This window comes from Galeopterus variegatus, unplaced genomic scaffold, assembly GCF_000696425.1.
Source record: "Galeopterus variegatus unplaced genomic scaffold, G_variegatus-3.0.2 Scaffold45, whole genome shotgun sequence".
Lineage (NCBI taxonomy): Eukaryota > Metazoa > Chordata > Mammalia > Dermoptera > Cynocephalidae > Galeopterus > Galeopterus variegatus.
In genome coordinates this window covers 315,651-342,587 of record NW_007726156.1, presented here as the reverse complement: position 1 = coordinate 342,587, position 26,937 = coordinate 315,651, and the positions used below count along the sequence as shown (strand labels likewise).

The 26,937-nt window shown below is 43.2% G+C and overlaps 1 protein-coding gene and 1 pseudogene across 1 annotated transcript; both read left to right on the top strand.

Moving 5' to 3' along the window:
• Window positions 1-829: 829 nt before the first annotated feature.
• LOC103589856 (oviduct-specific glycoprotein-like) lies at window positions 830-13,118 on the top strand. Its single transcript, XM_008571911.1, has 10 exons — window positions 830-980; window positions 1,390-1,597; window positions 2,587-2,643; window positions 4,332-4,497; window positions 4,975-5,099; window positions 6,367-6,475; window positions 6,578-6,763; window positions 7,216-7,253; window positions 8,526-8,642; window positions 12,968-13,118. The coding sequence occupies exons 2-10, from the start codon at window positions 1,518-1,520 to the stop codon at window positions 13,029-13,031; spliced, it is 942 nt and encodes a 313-aa protein (XP_008570133.1). The 5' UTR covers window positions 830-980; window positions 1,390-1,517; the 3' UTR covers window positions 13,032-13,118.
• A 245-nt stretch (window positions 13,119-13,363) lies between these two features.
• LOC103589866 lies at window positions 13,364-13,854 on the top strand (annotated as a pseudogene).
• Window positions 13,855-26,937: the final 13,083 nt, after the last annotated feature.

The following is a 26,937-nucleotide window of genomic DNA, read 5'->3' as shown; positions in this document are numbered from 1 at the left end:
GTCTAAAGCTAGGGCCTTTAAACTTTATGTCACACTGCTTCCCCAACTTATAATCTAATAACAATAGAATTATTGCTATCAGGAACGCTGCCCTGCCCCTGCCATGGCCTGTGGTGTGTGCTCACTCTCTGCCCATGTCAGCCTGGAGTTGTTGCTTTGTTAGCTCTGAAAGCTACAGCAATTCTGGAGAAGGGAGGGCAAGTGGTTCTGGGGGTCACTGTGACTCTCATAAATCATTGATCCTGGAACTGGGTGTGTGTGTGTGTGAGTGTGTAGCTGGGCTGTCCCAGAGCTATACATGGGGGAGCTCCTATAAAGAGGATTGAGCTCTGCCCCACAGCCATCAGACCATTGCGATGGGGAGGCTGTTGCTGTGGGTTGGTGAGTGTGGCAGGTCCCAGCAGTGTCACTCAGTCCAGAAGGCACCAGGCTTCATGAGTCTGTCATCTCTCTGGTGCTCAAGAGAGCAGTCTTGAGACTCAAGGGGCCTGGATTTTGTAGATTTGGGATAGGACATAGTGAAGGGTAGAGGGACCCAGGGAGGAATGATCAGAACAGTGCTTTTTAAACCTGGTTACGCCTTGGACCAATTAAATCAGAATTTCTGGTAGAGAAGCCAGTGTATCAGTACTTTTTAACTTGCAGCCACAGTTGAGAACCAGTGGCCTAGGGCTTTTGCTGGGACTTCTAACAGTCATTGTCGTTCCTGTACATGTGTATATACACGTGGCATTTATTAGAGAGAAAGGGAACTTAGCTCTTGCTCTACTGTCTCAACTTTAGAGGTGAGGAAATGAATGGATGCTTTGTGGGTCTCCATTTGTGCATCTGCGTCTGGAAATGGTGCTTAGTTGGCGGGTGCACTTGCTAACTGGAGGGTGTGCTCTGGGGCATGCCATTCTGGGTGTGGGTATGAATCTGTGTCTGATTCCTTCCTTTGTTTCCTGCAGGGCTGGTTCTTGTGCTGAGACACCACTATGGTAAGGAAATGGTGTTCTTCCCTCCAGAGCCAGGGAGGTTCTCTGGCTAAGTCCCCTGCATTGCATGTTGCCTGCAGCCTGGCCCTGTTCTGGCTCCTCTGTCAGGAGTATTGATCCAATGCAGATGAGCAGAGGATTTTGGGGTACCTGCTGTTTGACACTCACTGTGTGCCAAAAAGGATCCAGACTTGAGGGTCCATTTTGACCAGGATTTCATAAGGCATTCTTCCCCACCTGGACCTCAGCAGTGGGGAGGGACTGGACCTCAGTGTAGCTTTGGAGTGTGTGTGGATGGTGGGGGGAGGACATTACAGTGGCCTGGCCTCTTAGGCTGTGTTTTCACTGCTCTCTAGAAGCAGAGCTCCATCCCCTCCTTGGTATTTGCCAGCTAATGCGTGCTATCCCTTAGCAGGTGCTGCCTACAAACTGGTGTGTTATTTCACCAACTGGGCACATAGCCGACCAGGCCCTGCCTCAGTCTTGCCCCGTGACCTGGACCCCTTTCTCTGCACCCACCTGATATTTGCTTTTGCCTCAATGAACAATAGTCAGATTGTTGCTAAGGATCCCCAGGATGAAAAAATTCTCTACCCAGAGTTCAACAAACTCAAGGAGAGGTATGTTCATATTGGATGTGGAGGTCATATTTTCAGATTTTACAGATGTCATAGTCTAAGTCTAAAAAGCCTAAATCTCCTGTTACTCTTCAGCTTTCCTCTGATTCTTCTGGTCCTCGCCTCCTCTCAAATAGGGCTCTGGAATATCTCCACCTTAAGAACAAGCACCATGAGATTTTTCTTGCCTCCTAGCTTTGAAGCTGCTGTGGCCTCTCCCTGGAACATCTATCTCTCTATTCTCTGCCTGCTGAACCCTAACTCCCTTGGAGCCCAGTTATGGAGATTTCATGTATTAATGCTTCTACAGTGATTCACAGAGGGCTGCACATGACAAATGCTCAACAATGCTAGTGTTTTTGTTACCATTTGTCACCTGAAACCCCTCAGCTGTGATCTCATGCCTAGTGGCTAGGTCAGCACCTAGCATAGAGTTGATGCTCAGTAAGTGCTTGCTTAGTATCCTGCTCTCCAGAGCTCCCGGGTTCTTTCCTTGTCCAAAGGAAGGTTTGTCATTGCATTGATGGTTACAGGTGGGCAGGGTGAAAGTTCCAGGCCACTGGATTACAAGCTCCCTGAGAACGGGAGCTTGGCTGTGTTGTTCGCTATTGTGTCTCAAGCATCTAACAGTTAATGGCACCTGGTCATTGCTCAATAAGTATTGGTTGAGTAAGAAAACAAGTGAAAAGAAACATTTTAGACTACTTTCTTTTTCTGGAAATATCACGGGGATGTGCGGGGGTTTGGGGACTTCGTACAGCCTTGGATTTGCTGGGTGTGATGACCCTTGGGTTGATCTCCCCTCTTTTCCTTTCCTCCCTTTTCCTGTGCTCTCCCCTCCTTCCCTCCTCCTGCCTTCCCCCCATTCCTTCCCCCACTTGCATCTCCCCTATTTCCCAGTGTTCCTCCAATGAGCAAAGCAAAAAGAGTGGTGACTGCAGCTGCCCACTGCAGTGAGCGCTAGCTTACCAGCCCTCTCTCCCACATCACAGGAACAGGGAGCTGCAAACACTACTGTCCATTGGGGGCTGGAACTTTGGCACCTCCAGGTGAGACTTTGCTGTTACCACCTCTCTGGGGTGGGGGCTGTGGTTGATGGGAGGGCGGAGCAGGCAGGCTAGAAGTGAGGACAGAGGGGGAAGCCAGCTTGGTCATGGGGACAGCAAAACTAGTGCAGACAAATCCCCCAAGTCCTGATCTGGCCCTGGATTCAAGGGACCCCCACCTCTTTTCCATGGGGGGTTGGGGGAGGAAAGGAAGTTCCAATGGGTGGTGAGAAAGGGGGTGGAGGGGAAATGAGAGACAAAGTGGGACACTCACAAACGTCCCCTCAACCTTTCATAAGAGGCAGAGATTTTGTCTCTGAGGGGTGGAATATTGCACAGGACAAGAACAAACCCAAACGTCACAGGGCCTGTGTTTCCTTGTGTTACTAATGAGCCAGTGATATCAACCTCAGAGGCTGTAATGGAGGAAAGGAAGTAAATAAAATGCTAGGCCTAGTGCCTTGGCGTACAGCGCATGTTAGTATGTGGTGGCTGCTCTTGTTAGTACTTCCCCCTCCTCGAGGCACTGTGGAGATATGAACTGCCTGATACTTTCTGAAGAAACGTTTCCCCTATTTCATGGCTGAGGCCTGGGGTAGAAGCCATGCCTGACTTCTCACCATAGAAGAGTGAGATGCATGGGCAGGGGACCTGGTGGCCCAGGAGCATGTGAGGGTGCCCCTTGGGAGAGACCTCCACGCAAGACAAAGGAAGGATCCGGGGTGTGAGGTGACAGGTGGCTCTGTCCCAGCTTCACCTTGCCCACTCTGAACGCTCTGCCACATGCTGGTCGCTGGCCTGGGGGCTGTACACACATGGTCTTGCGAATACTCAGAGAAAGCTTACAACGTGGTCGTCTGTGTTCCAAATTGGTAGACAAAGAAAGCAAGAGCCACAGGTGTAGAGGATCTTGCCATATTTCTCCGAGGTGTCACCCAGCTAGGAGGTGGTAAATAGACTATGGAGCCCAGGCCTGCTGGTTTCTGAATCTGGCTAACTTTTTAATCATTGCCCGCAGGACTAGCCTGGAATCACTTAAAGTTCGGCTCCAATAAGTTAGAATTTTTCCCAAAGTGCCTTCACTATGGAAGAGAAAACTAAAATCGAAAAATATCTAAGAAGCAAACTAACAAAATAGCAAGGGGACCAGAGCCCCTTATCAGAGCACAGGCCTCTTATGCCAAGTTAGGCAGCACAGGCCCAGAATAGCTCCTAGATCTTTCCAGAAGTGCTGGCCCTTGGCTTGCATTTGCTCCCCTAATATGGTTGGGGAGAGAATGTCAGTGCTAGGATAGGTCATGGGGATTGAGTAGTTACCCACAAGAACAGAGCAGAGAGAAGCAAAGTGCCTTGCCACTATGCGTACTATGTTGCAGGAGCAGAGCTGGACTGAGCCAGATCTCCCCACCCCACGCTGTGTGCTTGGTTTTGTGCCTACTGCTCCCTGTGCCTTCTGGCCAGGACAGGATGTGGTTTTCAACTTTTCCCTGCTGCCTGAATTCCCCGTTCCCAGCTGTTTAGCCCCTGCTGCTGGGAGGGACATTTAAGGTGTGAGAGTTCCAAAGATCTGCCCTTCCTTTCCTCCAGCTACATCAGCAGTGCCTCCCAAAGGACACCACCCTTGCCAGAGGCCCTGTGGGAGGTACAATTCTGCAGATAGCTTTCTTTGCCTCACCCCCATCTCCCTGCAGGTTCACCACTATGTTGTCCACATTCGCCAACCGTGAAAAGTTTATTAATTCAGTCATATCCTTCCTGAGGAGACAGGACTTCGATGGTCTCGACCTTTTTTTCTTGTATCCTGGACTAAGAGGCAGCCCCATGCGTGATCGGTGGACTTTTGTCTTCTTAATCGAAGTAAGCTCCAGAATCCAGAAATGATTCTACTTTGATCATATCTGGGCTCATGGCAGAGGAGGAGCGTGAGGCCAGGGGCAGGGGCAGGAGACAGGTAACAGAATGTTCTTTTACTGCTGTCACTCTAGAGGTGTTGGGCACAATTGCTGCTCAGCAGATGCCTTCTGGTTGCTCTTTTCTCCATCTGCATCTGAGTATTGCTCCAGCCCTGTAGCAGGAGTGACACCCTCCCTGGGAAGCTGCCTGGGCTCCCTCAGGCAGTGTCCTTCTGAAATCTCTGCTCCTGGGCCTGCTTGCCACGCCTCTGTTAAATCACCATGTTGGCCCATGTCCGCCTTTCTCATGAACTTGTGGGCTTGTGTCTGACTCACCTTTATGTCCCTAGAGCCTGGTTCATGGGGCTTAGTAAATGGTTACTGGATGATACTTTCCCCAACTCTGTTTTGTCTGGCTCTATATGTATACCTTTCTTACCAGGAGCTCCTGTTGGCCTTCCAAAAGGAGGCACAGCTCACCATGCGCCCAAGGCTGCTGCTCACTGCTGCTGTCTCTGGAGTCCCACACATCATCCAAACATCGTATGATGTGCGCCTTCTAGGAAGGTGAGTGGGTGTTGCCTCAGTGGGGCAGAACATTAGAAGAAAGGTGGCATCTCAAGCTCAGGACCCCAGAGCTTCCCAAGCACTGTCTCTGAGCTCACCACATGCCTGTCCTCGTATCAGTGCAAGTTTGGGGGTGGGGTGAGCTGAGGAGCATAGATGGGGACAAGGGTTAGCTCCACTATACCCTGGGGCCCACAACAACATTCTCATGGTAGAATCTTCTGCATAGCCCATTGCTGGGTCCCACAAGGAGAAAATCCCATGGGCCTGGCCTCTTCCCACCCAGAGCACAGCTATAGGCATATACTATGCAGCAGATACTGGCATCAGAGGGACAGATGAATTAACAACCACTGCCACAAAACCAAAATAGGAATGCTTAGTTACACCCAGTTTTCAGAGCAGCTCTCATGCAAAAGTTAAAAAAGCTAGACAAAAAATAGCACATAAATCGTTCTGAACATGCTTGCTCTGGGCTAATTTTCCTGAAGCTTGAGAATAAAGTATTTACAGATGAGGAAATCGAGGCAGATGCAGACCAAAAGAGAGGATGGAGTATTTTTGTGTGTGACTGTATGAAGGAGAGCAGTTTCAATGTATGAGGAAAGGTAAGAGACCCAGTGAGGGATAGAGTTTGTTGGTGTTGGCCGTGTAGCCAGCAGGATTGAGAAAGTCCTGCCTTCACCCAGCTGGTGACTTTAGGCAAATTAGTTAACCCATCTGAGTTTCAGTTCTTTGGCTTTAAAATGCAGACAGTTATGGCATTTTGGGCATTGATCAGATTAATATTAAATTAGATAATTAGTGTAAACCCTTACACCTGTGACCTGGTATGTGCTCATTTACATCTGGTCATGATGAAAGCTTCCTGGATGAGGTGGGTTTTAATGGCTCCTTGAATGGTGGGAAGACAGCAACTCTTTTACTGCTATGGGACAATACTGCTTTGACTCATGACAATTTATGCAGACCTCTGTTAGCACTTGTACCAGGCCTGAGTGTATTTTTTTTTCTTGTCTGACTCCTGCTCACCTCCACGGATACTCTCAAGATGCATAGATCCTGATGCACAGCTGTCTTTTACCAGCAGTTTGCCCCAGTGGCAGCATCTCAAGAGATGGCACAGCCTGGGCAGGTTCCACAGGCAGAAAAAGCAAGAAAGTTCAGATGACTAATGCCCAGCTAGCCAGCTAGTTAGTGCTGTGATGATCTGACTTAAAAATCTGGCTAGCCTGATCTTCATTTCTCCTCCTCTTGCCCCTTACAGATTCCTGGATTTCATCAATGTCTTGTCTTATGACTTTCATGGGAGTTGGGAAAAGTTCACAGGACATAATAGCCCCCTGTTCTCTCTTCCTGAAGACCCCAAATCTTCGGTAAGAAAAGGAAAATCTCTCAGGTGGCACAGATATTGGCCCCTGAGACCACACCATTGGCTTTTATTTACAAGGAGGGGTCTGTGTTCTTTCTACCTGCAGGCATACACTATGAATTATTGGAGAAAGCTTGGGGTGCCCTCAGAGAAGCTCATCATGGGGTTACCCACCTATGGACGTACCTTTCACCTCCTCACAGCCTCTAAGAATGGGTTGCAGGCCAGAGCAATGGGACCAGCATCTCCAGGGAAGTACACCCAGCAGCCTGGCTTCCTGGCTTATTATGAGGTGAGGGAAGTAGGGTACTCTAGCAGTTATGGCTCCCCACCCGTGGCTGGGACGAAGGCCAGAATAAGGGGGCAATGGCAAGAGTGAGAGCTAGAGACAGGGCAAAGAGGTATTTTATGGCACTGAGGGAAATCCCGTGTCTGGGATATTTTCTTTTTCTTTGGGGCAAATTATTTGAGTCCTTTGTAAGGGATGGAGGGCTCAGTCAAGTTTGAATGGAAGGATTTCTTTCATCACCTATAGCATTTAAAATCCCTTTAAAGATCTTAATCTTGACTTGCTATATGGCCTAATAAAAATCATTTGTCTTTACAATATAAATAGTTTCAAACATGCAAAAATAAAAGAATAGTATAACTTTGCCCCCATCCCCACACCACTCACCCTGCTTTGATCATTAATAATTCATGGCCAATCTTTTTTCACTCTGCCCTCTGACCCCCCCCTCCCAGGTTATTTTGGAGCAATTCCAAGACGTCTTCTACTACAGGTGCTTTCTCTCTACCCCAGCACTACCCACTGAATCTCCATCTTAACAAAGCTTGCTATTAAGTGGAGGAAAGAGATGTATGATCAAGGAAATGTAAGACACAAGAGGAGACAATAAGAGGCACACAAGTGTGTGGCTGAAGGGATCTGGAAAGGTCTTATGGAGCAGGTAGATTTTGAGCAGGGTTTAAAGCACAGAAAAATCCTGATGGGCAGGAATGACACGATGGGAAGGACTTCCCAGGTAGAGGACAGGAGGCACAAAGGCATGAGGTATGTAGGGGTGCCAAATGGAGAGCTTTAACCTTACCTTAGGCAGCAATAGAGGTGCCAAGCATCTCTCACATCTCTGCTCTGTGCATGCTGAATTGAGATGTCTTCCTGCCGATCCAATGAAGCATGGTTATGAGTGATGGCATAGTTCAAATAATGTTCTTGAAAGACATTATGGGTCAGAGAGACTTTTTTTTTTTTTCCTTTTTGTCTTTTTTACTGACGGGTAACGGGATCGCAACCCTTGGTGTTGCACCCGCACCGCGCTCAGCCAGTGAGCGGGAACCGGTCTCCACATGGGATCTGAACCCTCGGCGGAAGCACCGCTGCGCTCCCAAGCAGCGCACTCTCCAGTGCGCCACCGGGCCGGCCCAGAGTACTTTGATAGACAGAAACTAAGGCACCAACAGAAAAAAGCAATGACTTAGACATTAACTTTTGCAGCACAACCTGAACACCTCTACTCCTTTGCAGCTTATTGTTTCTAGAACAATGCTGGGCGCCTAGTAGACACTCAAACGTTTGATTGATTGTATCAGCCTGGTTCTCCCTGTCTTTAATACCTTTAAATCTCCTAGAGGTTCAAAGTCTTTGTTTGATAACTACTTGTATGGGGCAGTTTGTGCTGAGATCTAATGAACATCAAAGGGAAACACTTTGAAAAAGATATAGATTTGGTCAAGGGTCAGATATGTTACTCTGAGTACTTTGGTACTTGCCTTATTTACCAAACCCTGGCTTGTTTCTTAAGATGTCACCCACTCATTGGTTCTCTCTTTTTCCATCATGGACATTAGAGTAAGGAACATGTAACAGAAGGAATTTATTCAGAATAGACAGCCACTTTGTGAGCGGCTTCCCCGCTGTCTTTGGTCTGCCTACTTCTCATTCCCTGGTGAGCAATTCTCAGATTCTTTATTCCTGGGCAAGGAACAGCTGTGTCTCCTGGAGCTTCTCTCCATGGCACTTCACAGAACTAACCTAGTGGTCCTCCTGGCAGATTTGCTCCTTTGTCCAGGGAGCGAAGAAGCACTGGATTGAATATCAGTATGTCCCATATGCCTACAAGGGGAAGAAGTGGGTTGGCTATGATGATGCCATCAGCTTCAGTTACAAGGTGAGACCCTGGTTCTTTCTTGCTGCAGCATGTAGCTTCCCTCTGGCTTCCGTGGGGCCCTAGTCTGTACAACATGTGCACGTGTGTGTGTGTATTGGATGGAGGATGAAAGGTGAGGATGATTACATCAGCTGAGTTTCAGGTGTGCCTAAATGTTAATTCTAACTGCAGTTTCATAATCCTATCTAGTCCAACTCTCTGTTCCTAAGAGAAGAGATCTTGGTTCTGAGGGAATAAACATTTCTTTTAGTTCACACCTCTTTTTAGTGACAGTCTCTTTTTTTCTATTTGGATAAATAATTCTATAAAGATAAATACCAATAAAGGTAGATCATGCTACATGCTACGTGAATATTACTAACATGTGGCGGAGATGGGAAAGTCAGGGAGGGCTTCCTGAAGGAGTTGAGCAGGAGGAGAAGTGATGACATGGGGAAAAGACTCAGTGGTGCAGAAAACTTGCAGCAGGTCCAGAGGAGAATTTGGGTGAAGCAAAGTTTTTTTATGGAGGGACTCAAATGCTGCTGAAGGTGTTTGGTCTTCATCCTGTGGGCATTTTAAGGAAAAATCAGGTTTCTGAACAGGTTATGACCTACAAATTTGAAACCTTTAAAACCTAACTGTGACCACCACCCTTTTCCCATATAAGCAATGTTCTACAAAGTTGAGTATGGCAGGTTTTTATAGTGAATTAAAACAGAAACGACATGCTCCAGTGGTTTCTGAACCTGTCTCTGCTTGATAAATGTAGAAATCTTGTTTCCATTCCTGAATATTCAATAGGTCTTAGAAAAAGTCTGGAAGTTCTTTTTGTATGTCTCCATGAGTGATCCTACTGTAACCAGGTTGGCATTTTGTATGCTCTGAGGGACATGGAGATGTCCAAGGATGAGATAATAATGAGGGTCTGGACCAGGGTGATTGGAAGGAGAGGCAGTCTATGGGTAAGAAATTGTCAGGATTTTGCAACTGCTTGGATATATGGGCTTATAAGTAGAGAGAATTCACAGTCTCCTACTATAGGTGATGCAGAAATGGTAAGGTGTTGGCTGTTCTTTGGAGGCAGTTTGGGGTGGAAAGCACAGAGATGGGGAGGCATTCATGAATGAATGATTGTGCCCCTCCTCTATGCAAAACACCAGGCGATGCCCTTAGGGGCAAAAAGAGGTAAAAAGCATGGCCTCCAGCCTCTGGGATATTGCTTTGTGGTTTGAAAATGGAAGATATAGACAAAAGATCAATGAGTCAGTGAAATTATCCAGTGGGACAGAATTAAACACAGACCCTCAGGACATCAGAGAGGGGATTGACCACATGTGTTGGGGAAGGCCCTGAGACCAACAGAACAGAGTGGACTTGCTTTGAAGGGCAGTTACTGTACCTTGCAGAACTAGAGGGGAGGTGTGAGCCCAGAGGGGGGATGATTAAGGAATTTTGTCATAGAATGTCAGAGCTAAAAGAAACCTTGGAGATCATGCTTGGGAGATTATTGTCTCTGGACTTCTCAATGTTCTTGTACAGTCTTGGCATTCTGAGCAAAGGAAGCAGACAGGCTATACTAAACATAGAGAGATGCTTTTCTTTTTACCCCAGCATTGTGAAAGTCTCCTCTCCAGAGAGGACTTGTTCACATTCCAGAGCAAAGCTCTCTCTCTTGAGGGGAGGAGGACCAGATATGACAACTATCCTATATAAGCTCCGAGTTTCATAATTTCAGGGTTCTTTGTGGTACAGGCCCCACTGCATGTGCAGATAAGCATCTGGCCTTCATAATATTGCCCTTTGGATAACTGAAATATGGGAACCAACTCAAGGTGCTATTCTGGCTTTTTGTGCTGTGGATAATAAACATTCTGTTCTCTGATCCAGAGGTCTGGAGTGTGTGTTTGTGAGTGTGTGTATGTGTATACACATAAAACTGTCAGGCTAACTTGTTAGCTGGTAAGTAGGATGAAATCTCAGAACCTTCACACTTAATAATTGGATTTCTACTTCATCTTATTTTACATATGGGGAATATAAACCCCAGAAAGGAGCCAATTGACTTGACCAAGTCACATAGCTATTTGAATACGATGGAATCTGTCTTTTTCATCAGCCTTGATAGAAAGCACTGAGAAGGTAATAATAGGACCTGGATTTGCATGTAAATTCTGTCATTTAGTTATAGCTGAGGTTTTAAAATTCATGGATGGAAGTATTTATTTTCTCATCTGTGAAAAATGTATGATATTACCTCTTTATCTGTGCCTTATTGCATTATTGTAAAATAAGGGAATGTTTTTTATTTTTTTGTCTTTTTCCGTGTCCGGCAACGGATCGCAACCCTCAGTGTCGCCCCCGCACCAGACCAGGACCGGCAACGGGATCGCAACCCTCGGTGTTGCCCCTGCGCCTCGCTCAGCCAGTGAGCGGGAACCGGTCTGTATGTGGGATCCGAACCCTCGGCGGGAGCGCCTCCGCGCTTCCCAAGCGGCGCACTAGCGCAGTGCGCCACCGGGCCGGCCCGGAATGATTTTTAAATAATAAAGCAATATCTATAGTTTACTATGATGATAATAGTGATTAGCAGGCTGGGGAGCCAGAGGGATAGTAGCTAACATTTATTGACCATAACTATGTGCCAGGTATTGATCCAAATATTTTATATGTAGGAACTCTTTAAGAAAAGTTATGCAGCATTCCTACATAACATAAAACATAACATTTGTAATTTTAACTATTTTGAAGTCTACAATTCAGTGGCATTCATCTCTAGAACTTTTTCGTCTTCCCAAACTGAAAATCTGTGTCCATTAAACAATAACTCTCCATTCCTCCCCTCCCCAGCCCCAGGAAACCACCATTCTACTTACTGTTTCTATGACTTTGACAATTTATAGGTGGAATCATACAGTATTTGTCATTTTGTATCTGGCTTATTTCACTTAGCATGATGTCTTCAAGTTTCATCCATGTTGTAGTATGTGCATATAGGAATTCTTTTGATTCTAAAATTGTTGTGAATGTTATTATCTCTTTTTTGCAAATTAGGCAACTAATATACATAAGGGCTGTGTAACTTTTTGAGGATCTCATAGCTAATAGACAGGGGAGGCTAGATTCAAATTCAGGCTGTACTCCTAACCATTCTGTTACATTGCCTCCTGAGGGTCCATTTTCTGCTTTTGCTGTTATACCCAGTCTGGAGGGTGGTCAGTACAGCAGATTGACTGACTGTTACTTTTACAGGCATTGTTCATAAAGAGAGAACATTTTGGGGGGGCCATGGTGTGGACGTTGGACATGGATGATGTCAGGGGCACTTTCTGTGGCACTGGCCCTTTCCCCCTTGTCCACATATTGAATGATCTTCTCGTTCAGGCTGGTGAGTAGCTATGACCTAGAAGCTGGGGCTGAAAGTTGCATAACCAGCCACTGGGTGGATCCCTTCTGCTAGGTTTAAACATTTTGTGAGGCAACGTGACATTGAGGGAAGAGAATAAGCTCTGGTGTCAGGCCAATATGTTTTCTAATCTTGATTGAGATACTTGGCCCTTATTTGACCTCTTTGAGTTTCCTTTACCTGTATAACGGGAATAATCCTTACACTTATGACAGTATTATAAGAACTAAATGAGATATGGAATGAAAACTGCACTGGCTCATAGTTAGCACTCAATATATGTTAGCTTATTTCTCTGTTTCTTTCTTCTGCTTTCATTGGCAACGCCTAGAAAAGGGAATTCAGTTTCCTTTGATATCTCTTTTTGATAGTAGAGGCTGCCCTGGCAGTGAGAAGATGGAATTTAGCATGCAAGAATGGAAACATCCTTAGAGATGGCTTATAATCCTCATTCTATGGATAGTGAGACGAGCTCAGCTGGGTCAAATCTTTAGGTGTTTACAGCATGCTGTCTAGAGCCTTCTTGCTCTTGGCTTTGTTCCTAGTGCCTCCTACAATGTAGAGGCACAGGACTCCTTAAGGATTCAACAGGTAAGGAATTAGGCCTTGGGGACAGGATCTTGCTGATGGTGCAGTCAGAGAAGTCAAAGTAAGGACTTAAACATAGGGAACTGCTAGGCTCATCCCTGGGGTCATTCACCAGAAATGTGGCAAATCCTCTGAGTGCCCATGGGTGTCCAGAACCATGTTAACATGATGGGGTGGGGAACAAGCTTTCTTTGTGGCAGGATTTCATCTATGTTCTCAAGTGGGCACATTATGAAATCTTCCAATTCTGGATTTTGGGAGCAGGTACTTCAGTCCTAGAGTCTTCCTACTGATTAATATGATGGGAAGGAACAGAAAATAATTTCGTCCTTTTCTGATTATTTTTCTCTAGAGTCCAGCTCAACTCCTTTACCACAATTTTGGCTCTCACCTGCTGTGAATTCTTCAAGAACTGACCATGAAAGCCTGGCTGTGACCGAGGCATTGACCACCGATATTAAGATTTTGCCCCCAGGAGGAGAGGCTGTGGCCACTGAGATTCAGGGAAAGTATGAGAATATGACTACAATCCCCCAAGGTGGAATTGTGACCCCTAGAAGGGAAACTGTGTACCTTGGAAAGGCGACTGTAGCTCCAGGAGGGAAGACTGAAGTCCCTGGGGCAGAGACCTTGATCCCTGTGGACCATCAGTCTGTGGCCACTGAAGGGACGAGGATAGCCCTTGTGCACCTTCAGACTATGACCCCGGGAAAGACGACAGTAGCCCCCTAGAAGGAAGGCTGTGGCCCCTGAAAAGGTGACTTTCCCCCAGAATCAAGTAGTCACCCCTGAAAGGCAGACTATGACTCTAAGAGCAGAAAATTGGCTTCTCAGATGCATGCTGACACTAGGATGGATGGCTTTGGTCTTTAGGTGGAAGTTGAAAACAGAATGCCATCCTCTGGTCCTATCACCCAGCTCCCAATACACACTCCTCTTGCTTTTTACACTTTGTTCACATTGATGGGAACCATTCCTCTGTCAGCTCAAGAACCCTTCCAACAAGTTCTCTCTCTCAAAAAAAGAAAACCCAGAAAACTCTGCTATGGACCAAGGAGAACCTTACCTCTACTTGTGGCAGAAGTTGGAGAGAGCCCTTGTCTTTTCTTCTCAGTGATTTAACAGAAGCCACATGATCCTGGCCATTCCTAAACCATTTGAGGGAAAAGCAGGCACCAAAGACACAGTGGGTCAATCTCTTTTCTGTTGAATAAACTAGAGACACAAAAATGCACCTGAGTTCTCTGAGATTCTTTTCTTGAAATGACCTGTGTAACTCAATTGTCAGCTTCTCTCTTTCAGGGTTATTTTCTCCTACTGCTATTTCTGGAAAGAGGGAGTGCATGTTACATCTACAATGATGTTTTCTAGTGTGGATTATGTGCTTCCTTCTCTGCCATGAGCAATCGCTCACTTCCCTGTTTGTCAGAGCTGACGGTATATTACTTGCACATTCCTCCTAGGCCTCCTCCAGAAATACCAATTCCTACCCATTAAACACTGTAGTCTACCTAGGGAGCATTTTTCTGGGCATAAAAATGCTCATAAGTTACTTTAGACATGGAACCAATTTCTAGCCCTCCAATTCTAGGAGCTACACAGAGTGGGTATCATAACTATAACTAATATTAACTTTTCTTTTGGAAGTGTACCCTCCAAGTCTTTAAGCCAGGGGTCTCAAATTAAAATGCCCATAGGAGCAAGTATAATAAGTGATTAAAACATGTGAAGGCACATGGACACATGCCCGTTGCCACAGTATGTCACAAGTAAGTTACTTATTGTTGTATAACAAACCAAACCTAAATCTTAGTGGCTTACAAAATAGCCATTTATTTAGCTTATGATTCTAAAGTTGGCAATTTGGGCTAGGTTCAACTAAGAGTTTCTCCCATCCAAGTACTAACCAGACCTAACCCTGCTTTGCTTCCAAGATCAGACAAGATCTGGCATGATCAGGGTGGTATAGCTGTAGACAACTAAGAGTTTCTTTTCTTTCTTTCTTTTTGTTTTTAATTTGTTTATTACTATATTTATCATTACAAAACATAATCATTTTTTGTGGTCCTTTACCAATTTCTCTCTAACTCCCTCTCCCACTTCCTCAACGAACAGTTTCTTGTGGTCTGGACTGGTCTTGGATAATCTTGGGTGGAGTGACTCATGCATCTACAGTTAGCTGGTGGGTTGGGCTGGGGATGGCTGTTTTATCTTGGCCTCAACTGAGTTGCCTGAGGTCTCTATGAGATCTTTCATCCTTCAGCTGTATAGCCAGGCTTGTTCACATGGTGTTGGTCACATTGATAGTAGAAAGCAAGAGAGAAAGCTTCAATAGATAATTGATTTTTAAGTTTCTGCTTGAGTAATATTTACTATTGTCCCATTGGTCAAAGCAAGTCAAATGGACTAAATTTAGAGTGGTAAGGAATTATCCAAGTAGATACAGGGAGGCATAAACAAATTGGAGACTGTTTTTGCGATAATCTACCACATGCATTCATCACCTTTATTCCATACTTCACCTCCTATGTTTCCTGCAGGTATATTTGCTTGACAGAACTTGGGTCACATTTGAAACCCTTCTGGGAATCTGGAGATTGTAGGTTTAGCTGCCAGTCTGTATTACAGGAAAGGCATACTAGAGGTGTTTAGAGTGTGTATTGAGTGAGCCGGTGATCATTAACCGTAAGGATCACTCTGTGGTTACCCAACATACATGTAAATCCTTTTTCTCATAATTGAGTATCCTAACAACATCAATTGCAGCAAATGCTCTCACCTAATGTAACACAAAAATCTATCCTCCCAAGAAAAAAGAACGAAACTTAGTAACTTTAACCTTGGAAAATAGGATTTTGACTTTATACTAAAAGGCTAAAGGCAAAAGGAACTGCACGCAAATACTGTATGCATGTTAGTAAATTTGTTTTTTATGGGTGTATATATCAGCATTTCTGAAGCTACTTCATATGTATTCCAAAATTAAGCAAATAAGTACATATACTGTGAATAATGAGAGCTGGGTTTCTCACTGTCAGAAAAATAAGTTACAAATAAGAAAAGGGGAAATGCTAGAATGAGCCTGGTGGTGTTGGAATTGGAGGTATCAGTATGAAATCATGGTTTTAAAATATAGAGAGATAGGTTAATATAGAAATTGATATAGAAATATGTGTTCATAATTATATTAACTAGCTTTGACTGTTGAGAAGGCCTTGAAGCAATGATATTCCAGTAGCAATAAGTACATCTGGTGCCTATCTTGGTTTTTAAATTTCATTCTTCAATAAAAGAACCAGGGGTCCTTGAAGAAATGGCTGATTCTTGGGCTGAGGCAGGAAAATACAAGAAAAGACTGGAACATCTTATGGTTTCAGAAAGTATGAAAGTACTCAAAAAACGATGAGGCCATATCAAAGGGATACAAGAGCAATCTTGAAAAAGCTCCCAATGGCCAAATTTGGGACAATTTGAGCAACAAAATAAATAATGATGATAATGGATGATAGTCCACAGAGTAAAGTAAATATGAGTCCATATTGCTATTAATTAATAATTAAATACATAAATGGGAAGAAAGAACAGCTCTCCCTTAGAATAGAATGCTACTTAACAAATGTTACTTAACAAATGTAGAAGAAATGATGGAAATAGAAAAATCACTATTTGGCAACTATCACTATTTAGTAATCACTATTACCACACAGTAATAATTATTAGAGACAAGAAACATCACTGGATGCTAAAATTGTTGGATAAAAATATGGCAAGAAACAACATATTTGCATAGTCTCAAAGTATTTTGCCGCTAATTACAAAGGGGAAAATTGGAACTTTACGGTTAGGTTGGCAAGTGTTCATCAACTGTAAGGATCACTTACAAGGGGAGAAACATGGTGGACACCATATAAACCAAATTTACCTCAAAGTTAACCTCACCTTCTCATCAAGCAACGAGACATGTCAACATTATATAACTCTTTTTTTTTTTTTTTGTCTTTTTCCGTGTCCGGCAACGGATCGCAACCCTCAGTGTCGCCCCCGTACCGGACCGGGACTGGCAACGGGATCGCAACCCTCGGTGCTGCTCCCGCGCCTCGCTCAGCCAGTGAGCGGGAACCGGTCTGTATGTGGGATCCGAACCCTCGGCGGGAGCGCCACTGCGCTTCCCAAGCGGCGCACTATAGCAGTGCGCCACCGGGCCGGCCCAACATTATATAACTCTTGATATAATGCACTTAGGACACAATATTAGTTCTGTGATATTATTTCCAAAAATGTATAACTCGAATTCAAACATTAGACATACCTAAACTGAGCAACACTCTACAAACTAACTGGCCAGATCTCTTCAGTTGTGTCCAGGCATGAAAGACAGGATCTATCCCAGGTTGCAGGAGGAGACTAAGCAGACCTAATAACTAAATGCAATGCAGGACTATGAATTGAATTCTGGACAAGAAAAAGGCATTTTCTTCAAAATAGAGCTAGTACTGAACAAATTCTTACCCGGTCCACTGCTCCTACACTGGCCTGAGCAACAAGATAAATAATTATAATAATGGATTAACCCCTCACCTGGGTTACGAAGATAGCCTTCTTGGCTTCTTTGCATTTATCCTTGACCCCTGTAATTATTCTCAACTCAGCAGCCAAACTTTAGTCTGGTCATGTTGCTCTTTTGCAACACCTCCTGACTTCACTCAGGGTAAAAGACAAGCCTTTGCAGTGGCCTACAAGACTCTCCATAATCAAGGCTCTCAGACCTCTAGAGGAGGCCCTTGGCTCACTACCTTACACATTGTGCTACAGTTCTGCCCATCTCCTTGGTGTTCCTTGAACACCCAGGCACATTCTGTCTTAGGACCTTTGCATGAGCTGTTCTGTTAGTCTAGAACACTCTACCCAGATGTTCTATAGCTCATTACCTCAATTCTCAGTCTTTTACTATCACTTTTTCAACAAGGCTTATGCTGATCACCCTACTGAGTACTGCAAACTGCAAACTCCCTGCTCCCATACTTTTGATACTTCTTACCATGCTTACTTTTTGCTTTATTTCATAGCAAGTATCACTTTACAAAATATGTTTCACCTGACTCCCCCAAAGTCAATTCCATGCGTATGAACTCCATAAGGGCAGAGATCTTTGCCATTTCTGTTCACGGAGTATCCCAATAGTGAACAAGACACTAAGATAGTTCTAAGACACTATCTTAGAAAATTCTGAGCTAGTATCTCTTTGAATCTTGTTTTCTCTTGTTGCTTTGATTCTATCTGCTGCTAGATACATATTGAAATTTCTTGATCTGTCCTCCATACAGTTCAAATTTCATCTCACGTATTTTGCCTTTATATTTCTATGTCACTTTCTCAAATATTTATTTATTTGTGTCTTTCAAATAGCTAATTTTTTCTTTGGCTCCAGCCAGATGACCATTTAACTCTTAAAAGTATTTTTGTTGTGGTAAGATATATATACATAAAAGTTGCCATTTTAGCCATTTTTAAGTTTACTTTCAGTGGCATTAAATTCAAAATGCTATGCAATCATCACCACTATCTATTTCCAAAATTTTTCATCACCCCAAATAGAAACTCTATAACTATGAAGTAATAACACCCAATTTTCCCCTAATCTCAGCTCCTCTCAACCTCAAATCTACTTTCTGTCTCTATAAATTTGCCTATTACAGATATTTCATATAAATGAAATCATACAATATTTGTCCTTTTGTGTCTGGCTTATTTCACTTAGCATAATGTTTTCAAGGTTCATCCGTGCTGTAGCATGTGTCAGAACTTCACTTTTATGGCTGAATAATATTCCTTTGTGTGTACAGTATATATGACATTTCGTTTATCCATTCATCTGTTGATAGACACTTGGTTTGTTTTCATCTTTTGGCTATTATGATGAATGCTGCGATGACCATTGGCTTGCAAGTGTCTGTTTGAGTCCCTGTTTTCAGTTTTTTTTAGTATATCCCTAGGAGTGGAATTGTTGGGTCATATGGTAGTTATATGTGTAGCTTTTTGAGGAACTACCAAAAACTATTTTCCACAGCAGCTGCACCATTTTACATTCCCATCAACAATGTATGAGGGTTCCCATTTCTCCACATCCTTGTCAACACCAATTTTTAATTTTTTTAATTATAGTTATCCTAGTAGGTGTAAAGTGGTATCTCATTGTGATTTTATTTTGAATTTTCCTTATTATTAACGATGCTGAGCATCTTTTCATGCACTTATTGGGCATATTTAAACAACTTTTATTCTTTTTATGTTTTCATTTATTATATTTGAATTTCCATAGTTTTATTTCATATACCCGTTCTTGTTTTATAATGGCCCACACTAGTTTCATATCTTTTTGTTTTTCTTTTTTGTACCTGCTATTCCTACTTTATATTTTTGGAATAGTAATATACTTCTTTCAAATCATTTTTAGATTTTTTAAAATGTATTTTTCCATGCATGTTTTCTCATTTGCTGGGTCTGCTGATTTCTTTCAGACATTCTGTAATTCTTATTTTATGGATCATCATCATCTGACAATGCTTCTTCAGTGGTCCCACAGGGCACATTGCTCCGCAGCAGGTCATGTGTTTCTCGCTCAGTTCAGTGTCCTCTCCTTGTACCGATGGATCAACCTGGACCAGTATTTGGACGCTATGTGATGTGGATCTAGTCTTCTAATCTCAGACTACTCTTCTGTTCCTGATTTTGGCCCCAGGCAAGATTTCTGCACTGCTTAACCCATCACATTGATTGAGTCAGTTGCTTTTCTATCACCTCATACTTCTTCCTGTTCAGATGCAGAGCAGGTGCTGGAGCAGCACACACTGCAGGAGCCTGCTGAGATAGCACACCAGACTCAGAAGGGAAAACACCTTTTTCCTGTGATATATCTCCAGCATCCTATACTGACAAAGACTGACATTATGCCTACTGGCAAAGGAAAACTATTTAAAAGGTCCAGTTCCACTTTTGTAGAGCAGGCAATGGAGAATAAATTTGGAGCTGAGAGGCAATAAATTGATACTGATGGATAGATTACAAGTATCTTCTTCGACTCTGAGACTTGCTTTTTAACCCTTTCAATGATGCCTTTTGATAAATAGAAATTCATACTTTTAATGTGATCCAAGTTATAAGTCATTTTATTTATAGTTATTAGTTATTTTTATGTACTGTTTAAGAAATCTCCTTCTCCCTAAGGTCATGACAATTTTATTGATTATCTTCTAGTAGCTTTACTGTTTTTATCTTTCACAATTAGATGTAATATTCAACTAGAATTGATTTTTTTTTTGCACATGGTGTGAATTAGGGATTAAGATTAGCTATTTTCCATATGGTTATTTAATTACCCAGCACTATTCATTGAAAATGCCATCCCTTTTCACTACTTTTCAGTGCTACCTTTGGTATAGATCAAATATACATAGTGAGTCTCTTTCTGGACTCTCTATTCTGTTCTTCTGGCTTCTCTCTGCCTCAGTTTCCCATATATAAGTACACCTAACCATATGGATCCTTCATCATTTAATTTCCATGTCTATCCCTACTTAATAACCATCATCTTTTATCCTGAGTTCATTGTTACCTCAGTTTCTTTGTATATAAGTTTTATCACAGTATGTGAATTCCCAAAAAGTATATATTTTTATTTTAGTTGTTTTAACTTTACAGAAGGGCCTCATGTACTTTTGAGGAACTTACTTTTTTAAACCTAACATTATGTGAATTGTTTATGATTTCTCTAGAAAATGTTGAGTTTAGCTGAGGCACACATGAGAAGCTTCTTCTCTGTAATGTCTACCAGTGTCTGCCACAAGCTGCACCTTAGTTAGGCCAGCTTTACATCTTCTCCCTCATTAGAATTTCTCATTTCCTTCCCATCTCACTCTCTATACTCTTTTGCTCCTGCATCCTGGGATCACCTTGCAATTAAACAATCTGCTCCCAAGTCTTTGTCTCAGGCCTTGCTTTCAGGCAAACCCAAACCAAGGAAGTGGATAACTAGCTGTCTCAGGCACACACGCATAGTAATAATAGCAGAAATAACATGGCATTTATTAATGTACTAGGCCATTTACACGTTTTGCTTTATTGATGTCAACTTTGAAGTTGACACTATTTATTGTCCCCATTTTACCAATAATGAAACAGGCACAGAGCAGTCAAGTACCTTATCTGAGGTCACATAAGTAAGTGGAAGAGCCAGGATTCAAGCCAGGGTGGTCTGGTATCTGAGTACATGCTCTCAACCACTTTTCTATATTTTGTCGCACCGCCCAAGCTACATCATGGAGACTTCATAAAAGACAAATGGGATAGAACTGTGTGAACAGAATGTAAATGTAAAGTAAGATGCAAATAACTATCAGGCTGAGAGATCACAGAGGGCATGAACAGATGTCTGTCTTCCGTTTCACCCCACTGCACTTACTCTGCGTGGTCAGTGCAGCTGGATGATTGATTAGCATGTCCACAAGCAAAGTTCATGATGGTCAGGTAGTAGAACTTGAACATGCACAATTTCCCTTCTTCTGCAAGGTATGCCCTTCCCCCCACGCTTACTCTCTAAAGAACTGCCTGGTAAATGCCAGTAAGTATTGGTGACTCAAGAGCTGGGGGAACCTGGGACAACTTGGACCCTGTGGTAAGGCTCGGTTTTCTTAGCTTTTGGCATGGAGCTGCATGGTGTTTGTAGGAAAAGGATGGACTTTGGAGTCATGCCCACTTGGATTCAAATCATAGTTCAACAGTTGCTGGCTATATGACATTGGTTATATTATTTAATCTCTCTGAATCTCCATCTTTTTATATAAAAGTTTGGGATGATTTTAGCCTATTAATTGGGATCTTTAAAAATTTTCAAGTGGCAGAAACTCAACTAAAAGAAGCTTAAACAGAAAGGGAATTTACTAGTTCTCTTTACATAGGTGGTCATAGGTTACTCTCTTGTTCTCTCTCTCACTCTCTCTCTTTCTCTTGCACACACATACACACACACACGTGCATGCGTGCATATGCATACACAAACGTCTCTGCTCACTTTTGTTTGGTTTTATTCTGTAGACAGTTTCCTTCATCTGGTTAGGACAATCACTGCTGAAATCCCCAAACTCATATCTTTCCAGTGGAAAGAATACTTGGCTCACCTAACAACTCTATTCTGATCTCAGATAAGACTCTTATGGTCTCATGTGCTAATCCTAGTACCACCACTGTTTCTAGGGTAATGAAGTTCTGTAATTTTTCTGGCCCTAAATAATGTACCCATCACTGAGGCTAGAGCTGGGAGAGGGGAGCACTAACACTGTTTGCCTCACCAAAGCACACACAGTGGGGGAAGGTTGAATTTCTAAGGGAGGGGTTTGGGACTGACAAAATCTGGTACAACTAAAGGTACCATGATGAAGACCTGTTGAAATATGACATGTAGGGCTGGCCTGGTGGCGCACTGGAGAGTGCGCCGCTTGGGAGCGTGGCGGCACTCCTGCCAAGGGTTCGGATCCCATGTGGAGACCAGTTCCCGCTCACTGGCTGAGCGCGGTGCGGGCGCAACACTGAGGGTTGCGATCCCGTTACCAGTCAGTAAAAAAGACAAAAAGGAAAAAAAAAAAAAGAAATATGACATGTAAAGCACCCAGCATTTTATTCCTACTTCTGAGTACACCAAAGGGACCATTGTTTCTGCTACAAATAGCAAAAGCCAGCTAAATTACAAAAATCATATTGTTCAGTGCATGAAAGCTCTGAAGGCAACTAAGACAAAATAAATTAATAAAATCTCAGAGAGGGAAGAACCTTCTTGAAGTGAGATGAAAATAGCCAGCCTCTTCTTTTCTCTGCAGACATTTGCCAATTTTGCACATAGGCTGGGATGTGCCCAAGAAAAGAACTATCACTAATGAAAGGAGAAATCAGCAAAATGTTTAAAGGTCACGTGGGGCTAGAATGACATGTGGAAAACTTAAGGGACCCCAAATACATGGCCAGCTTTCAAAAGGGCACTTGCTAGCTTCAGGAGTTGTGCAAGAGGCCGGCAAACCTCACCAAAATCTTCTAAAAGGTAGAGTAAATTCTCTTATAGTCTCATGGTGCTAAGAAAGCAAAGACTTATCATGGAAGGGATATGTCTCAAACATGTACCTTCCCTTAAGGACATTTTCCAGATTTGAAGCTGCATGGGGCAGGAGGCCAGAGAGTTGGGCTGGAAATTTCTGATGGTGAGAACTGAGTCCCCTTCAGTCTTTCAGGATTTAAGTCATAGATATCCACCAGCTCTCAAACAAAATCCCAGGGAAGTCATACCAGAAGAGCAGTGGAAAATTGGAAGTAGATGAATATTTCAAAAGCTACAGCTTAACCCTGACTAAACTCAATCCTTAAATAGATTGTTGTTAGTGTGCTTTTACCCTATCTGTAATAGCAGAGGAAAGGGAGAACCCTTTCTTGTGGAAGATAAAGTCGCCCAGAGCCTTATAGTTCACTTACACACAATTTCCAGCACACTGAGAAATGACAAGACACACAAAGAGGCAAGAAAATATTATTAAAAGAGAAAAAACATACAATGGAAGCAGACTACAGGTGATCCAAATCTTAGCATTATAGACAAAGACTTTAAAATAACCATGAATATTATATTAAAGAAAATAAAGGAAAAGATCAATGAAAGAGTTGATAAAGAATTTCACTAGAGAATTAAAATCTCCAAAAAAAAAAGGAACTGAATTACATATATTGAACAAAAAACACACTAGAATGGTGCTATTCAATAGGACTTTCCACAATGATAAAAATGTTCTAGGCTGGCCGTTAGCTCAGTTGGTTAGAGCATGGGGTTATAACACCAAGGTCAAGGGTTTGATTCCCTGTACTGACCTGCCACCAAAAAGTTCTATAAACTACATTGTTCAATAAGGTATTCACTAGCCACATGTGACTATTCAGCACTTCAAATGTGGCTAATGCAACTCCAAGGAAGTGAATTTTAAGTTTTATTTAATCTTAATTAATTAAACTTTAAATTTAAATAGCCACATGGTCTAGACAGCACAACACTAAAATGCTCATAGCAACACTATTCTTAATATTCAAAACATGAGACTTCCCAAATGACAATGCACAGTAGAATGAATAAATGAATTGTAGTACAAGCATATTTCCATTATGAAATACTATACAGCAAAGAGAATAAATGATTGGTAACTGGAACACAAATGAATTTCACAAACATAATATTGGTTGAGAGAAGACTAATGCAAGAGTACAGGCATGATACCATCTTTTTTTTTTTTTCCTTTTTGTCTTTTTTCGTGACCGGCAACGGATCGCAACCCTCAGTGTCGCGCCCGTACCGGACCGGGACCGGCCACGGGATCACAACCCTCGGTGTTGCTCCCGCCCCTCGCTCAGCCAGTGAGCGGCCGGTCTGTATGTGGGATCCGAACCCTCGGCGGGAGTGCCACCACGCTCCCAAGCAGCGCACTGTAGCAGTGCGCCACCGGGCCGGCCCAGATACCATCTTTTTAAAGTACAAACTAGGCAAAACTAATAAGTCAACATAGTGGTTACCCTTGGGATATTTGTCTAGAAGGGAGCTTCTAGAGTGCTAGTTATGTTGTAACTTCTCATCAAAAAATATAGGCGTTACCTACCCCTGAGGAACATTGGCTGAGAATTTTGGGCTGACTTCTCCAAGGCAATGCTGCCCCCTTTATAGCTGTCAATTGCCTTCCTCCATAGTGGTGGCACTCATAAAGAGAGAGAAAAAAGGCAAGTGGGCTGATCCCTAGCTGAGGGAAATGATGAAGGGAAGCCCTTATAAGAGAGAAGGCTATTAGGGACAGGTGTGTGTGTGTGTGTGTGTGTGTGTGCATCTGTGTGTGTGTGTGTGTGTAGGTAGGTAGGTAGGTAGGTAGGTAGAGGAGAGGTTGTATCCTGGGGTATTGAATATCAGGAGTGGGATGAGAGTCCAAAAGGAATGTAATAAATGTTACTCTTTTCTTCTCTCACATTTCCATACCACCACATCTCTGCTTATCACCATCACCTTACATCAGTGCCACGAAGCTATATAGGAGCTTAGTCAACCTTTTCAGACTTCTTTTATTTGTAAATGCCATGTTTATTGTTAGAGCCGAGAAACTATACCGGTTATCCTTCCCATTGGCAATGAGAACCACACATCAGCAGTAGACAGCACATTGCCCATTGACCTTTTAGTAGGAGTGATTTTTTGCTTGAGCCTCAGGATTTAGCTCAATTCCTGTCCAGTTTTCCTCAGGACACTCAAAAGTCCCAGAGATGAAGGGTAGAGATCTTGTATCTTAGGTGAAACTAAAGAGATGTCTCCTTCTCCTTGCCCCTCCCCCTTCACTCTGTGCCAGGACCCTAATGCAATAGACCACTGTTACACTGCCAACCTATGGGTCCCATAGGAGGACTTTTAAAGAGCTTGTAAAAAGAATAAAGGAAAGAATTGGACTCTCAGTACCACGTACAGCAGAAAATGCTAGGACAACATTTAAAGTAGTGTTTGGAAAAGGTATCTCTTTATGTTTGTATTTACATATATATGAAGGTACTTCAAAAAGTTTATGGAAAATAGAATTAAAATATAATATGAATCTTTCCATAAGCTTTTTTTGAATTACCCTTGTATACACGTGATAGAGTTTGGATGTGTTGTCCCCCCAAAACTCATGTGGAAATCTGATCCCCAATGTGGCAGTGTTGGGAACTTTTTGAGTCATGGGGGCAGATGCCTCATGAATGGATTAACGCTTTGCCTGGGGGTAGGAGGCAGTGAGTGAGTTCTTGCTCTATTAGTTCCTGCAAGAGCTGATTGTTTAAAGGACCTGGCATCTCCCCACTCTCTCTCTTGCTTCCTCTCGCCATGTGATCTGCTTGTACCCGTGGGCTGCCTGCCATTTTCTGCCATGAGAAGAAGCAGCTTGAAGCCCATGCCAGATGCAGCTGTTCCAGAATCATGAGCCAAATAAACCTTTGTTCTTTATATATTACCCAGTCTCAGGTATTCTGTTATAGCAACACAAACATACTAATACAACATGTAAATGTGTACATAGTATAGGAATGCTGTTATTTTGTCATCTTCCCCCAAAATCTTGTTGTACTTGGGCTTTTTCCAAGTTCAAAGTCAATATAAGAGAAATGACAATAGCAATCTGGGACCATCCACCCATTGCCCACATATTCACCAGGATGAAAACATGGATTGGTTCTGTGCCGCTGTGGATGTGTCCCAAGGTAGGTGTGACGGTTAATGTTAGGTGTCGACTTGGCTGCATTAAAGAATATCTAGAGAACTAGTAAAACATTATTTCTGGGTGTATCTGTGAGGGTGTTTCACAAGGAGACTGGTGTGTGAGTTGGTGAACTGAGTGGAGAAGATCTGCCCCAAATGTGGGTGGGCACCATCCAATGGGCTGGGGCCTGGATAGAACAAAAAATGCAGGGAAAAGGCAATTTCCTCTCTGTCCTGCATCTTGCAAGAGTACAGACTCTTCATCTTCTGCCCTTGGACATCAGAACTCCAGGCTCTCCAGCCTTTGGATTGCAAGACTGACATCAGTTGCTGCTCAGATTCTTAGGCCTGAAAGTTATACCATCAGCTTTCTGGTTCTGAGGCCTTTGAACTTGAACTGAGCCACACTCCTGACATCTCGGGGTCTCCGGCTTGCAGATGGATTGTCCTAGGACTTCTCAGCCTCCACAGTTGTGTGAGCCAATTCCCCTAATAAATCCTCTCTCATATGTCTCTGTCTTTATCTCCGTCTATGGATTATCTATCCTACCGATTTTGTCTCTCTGGAGAACCCTGCATGCTGCTGCCACCTGGTGGCAATATTACTATCTTACAAAAACAGGGTTTCGAAAGGTTGAAAGGAACCTTTTATCCAACTCTTCAAAACTCAAGTCAGAAAGTGACAATAGCTCCAAACATCTTCTCCACGGCTCTTTCCTAGGAAGACATCTGTGCCTGTTCATTGGTCATGCCTGTTTGAACCTGCGCCCTGCCCCCTTTCCCATCCATGTCAAAACAGTGAAACCATCACCTTTTTAGCTTTTCAAGATGCCCCCCATTCCACATCTGTGCCTCTGTTCTCTGTCAATCTTTTAACATTCTAGGCTCTCTTATTGCACTTAGAAAGTCTCCTTTGAAGAATCATAATAGTCCATAGCTCTCTGAGTCTGTTCCCTTGGCATAAACTGAAGTAATGTGTGTACTCATAACGTATGGACTCGGCAGTGGCTTCTGTGTAGTAAGTGCACAAA

Excerpts from the sequence above, each read along its gene's own strand:
- LOC103589856 (XM_008571911.1), top strand. The coding sequence starts at position 1,518 with ATGAACAATAGTCAGATTGTTGCTAAGGATCCCCAGGATGAAAAAATT. Across the intron at positions 1,598-2,586 it reads TTCAACAAACTCAAGGAGAG|GAACAGGGAGCTGCAAACAC; the intron begins GTATGTTCATAT and ends CCCACATCACAG. Across the intron at positions 2,644-4,331 it reads TGGAACTTTGGCACCTCCAG|GTTCACCACTATGTTGTCCA; the intron begins GTGAGACTTTGC and ends ATCTCCCTGCAG.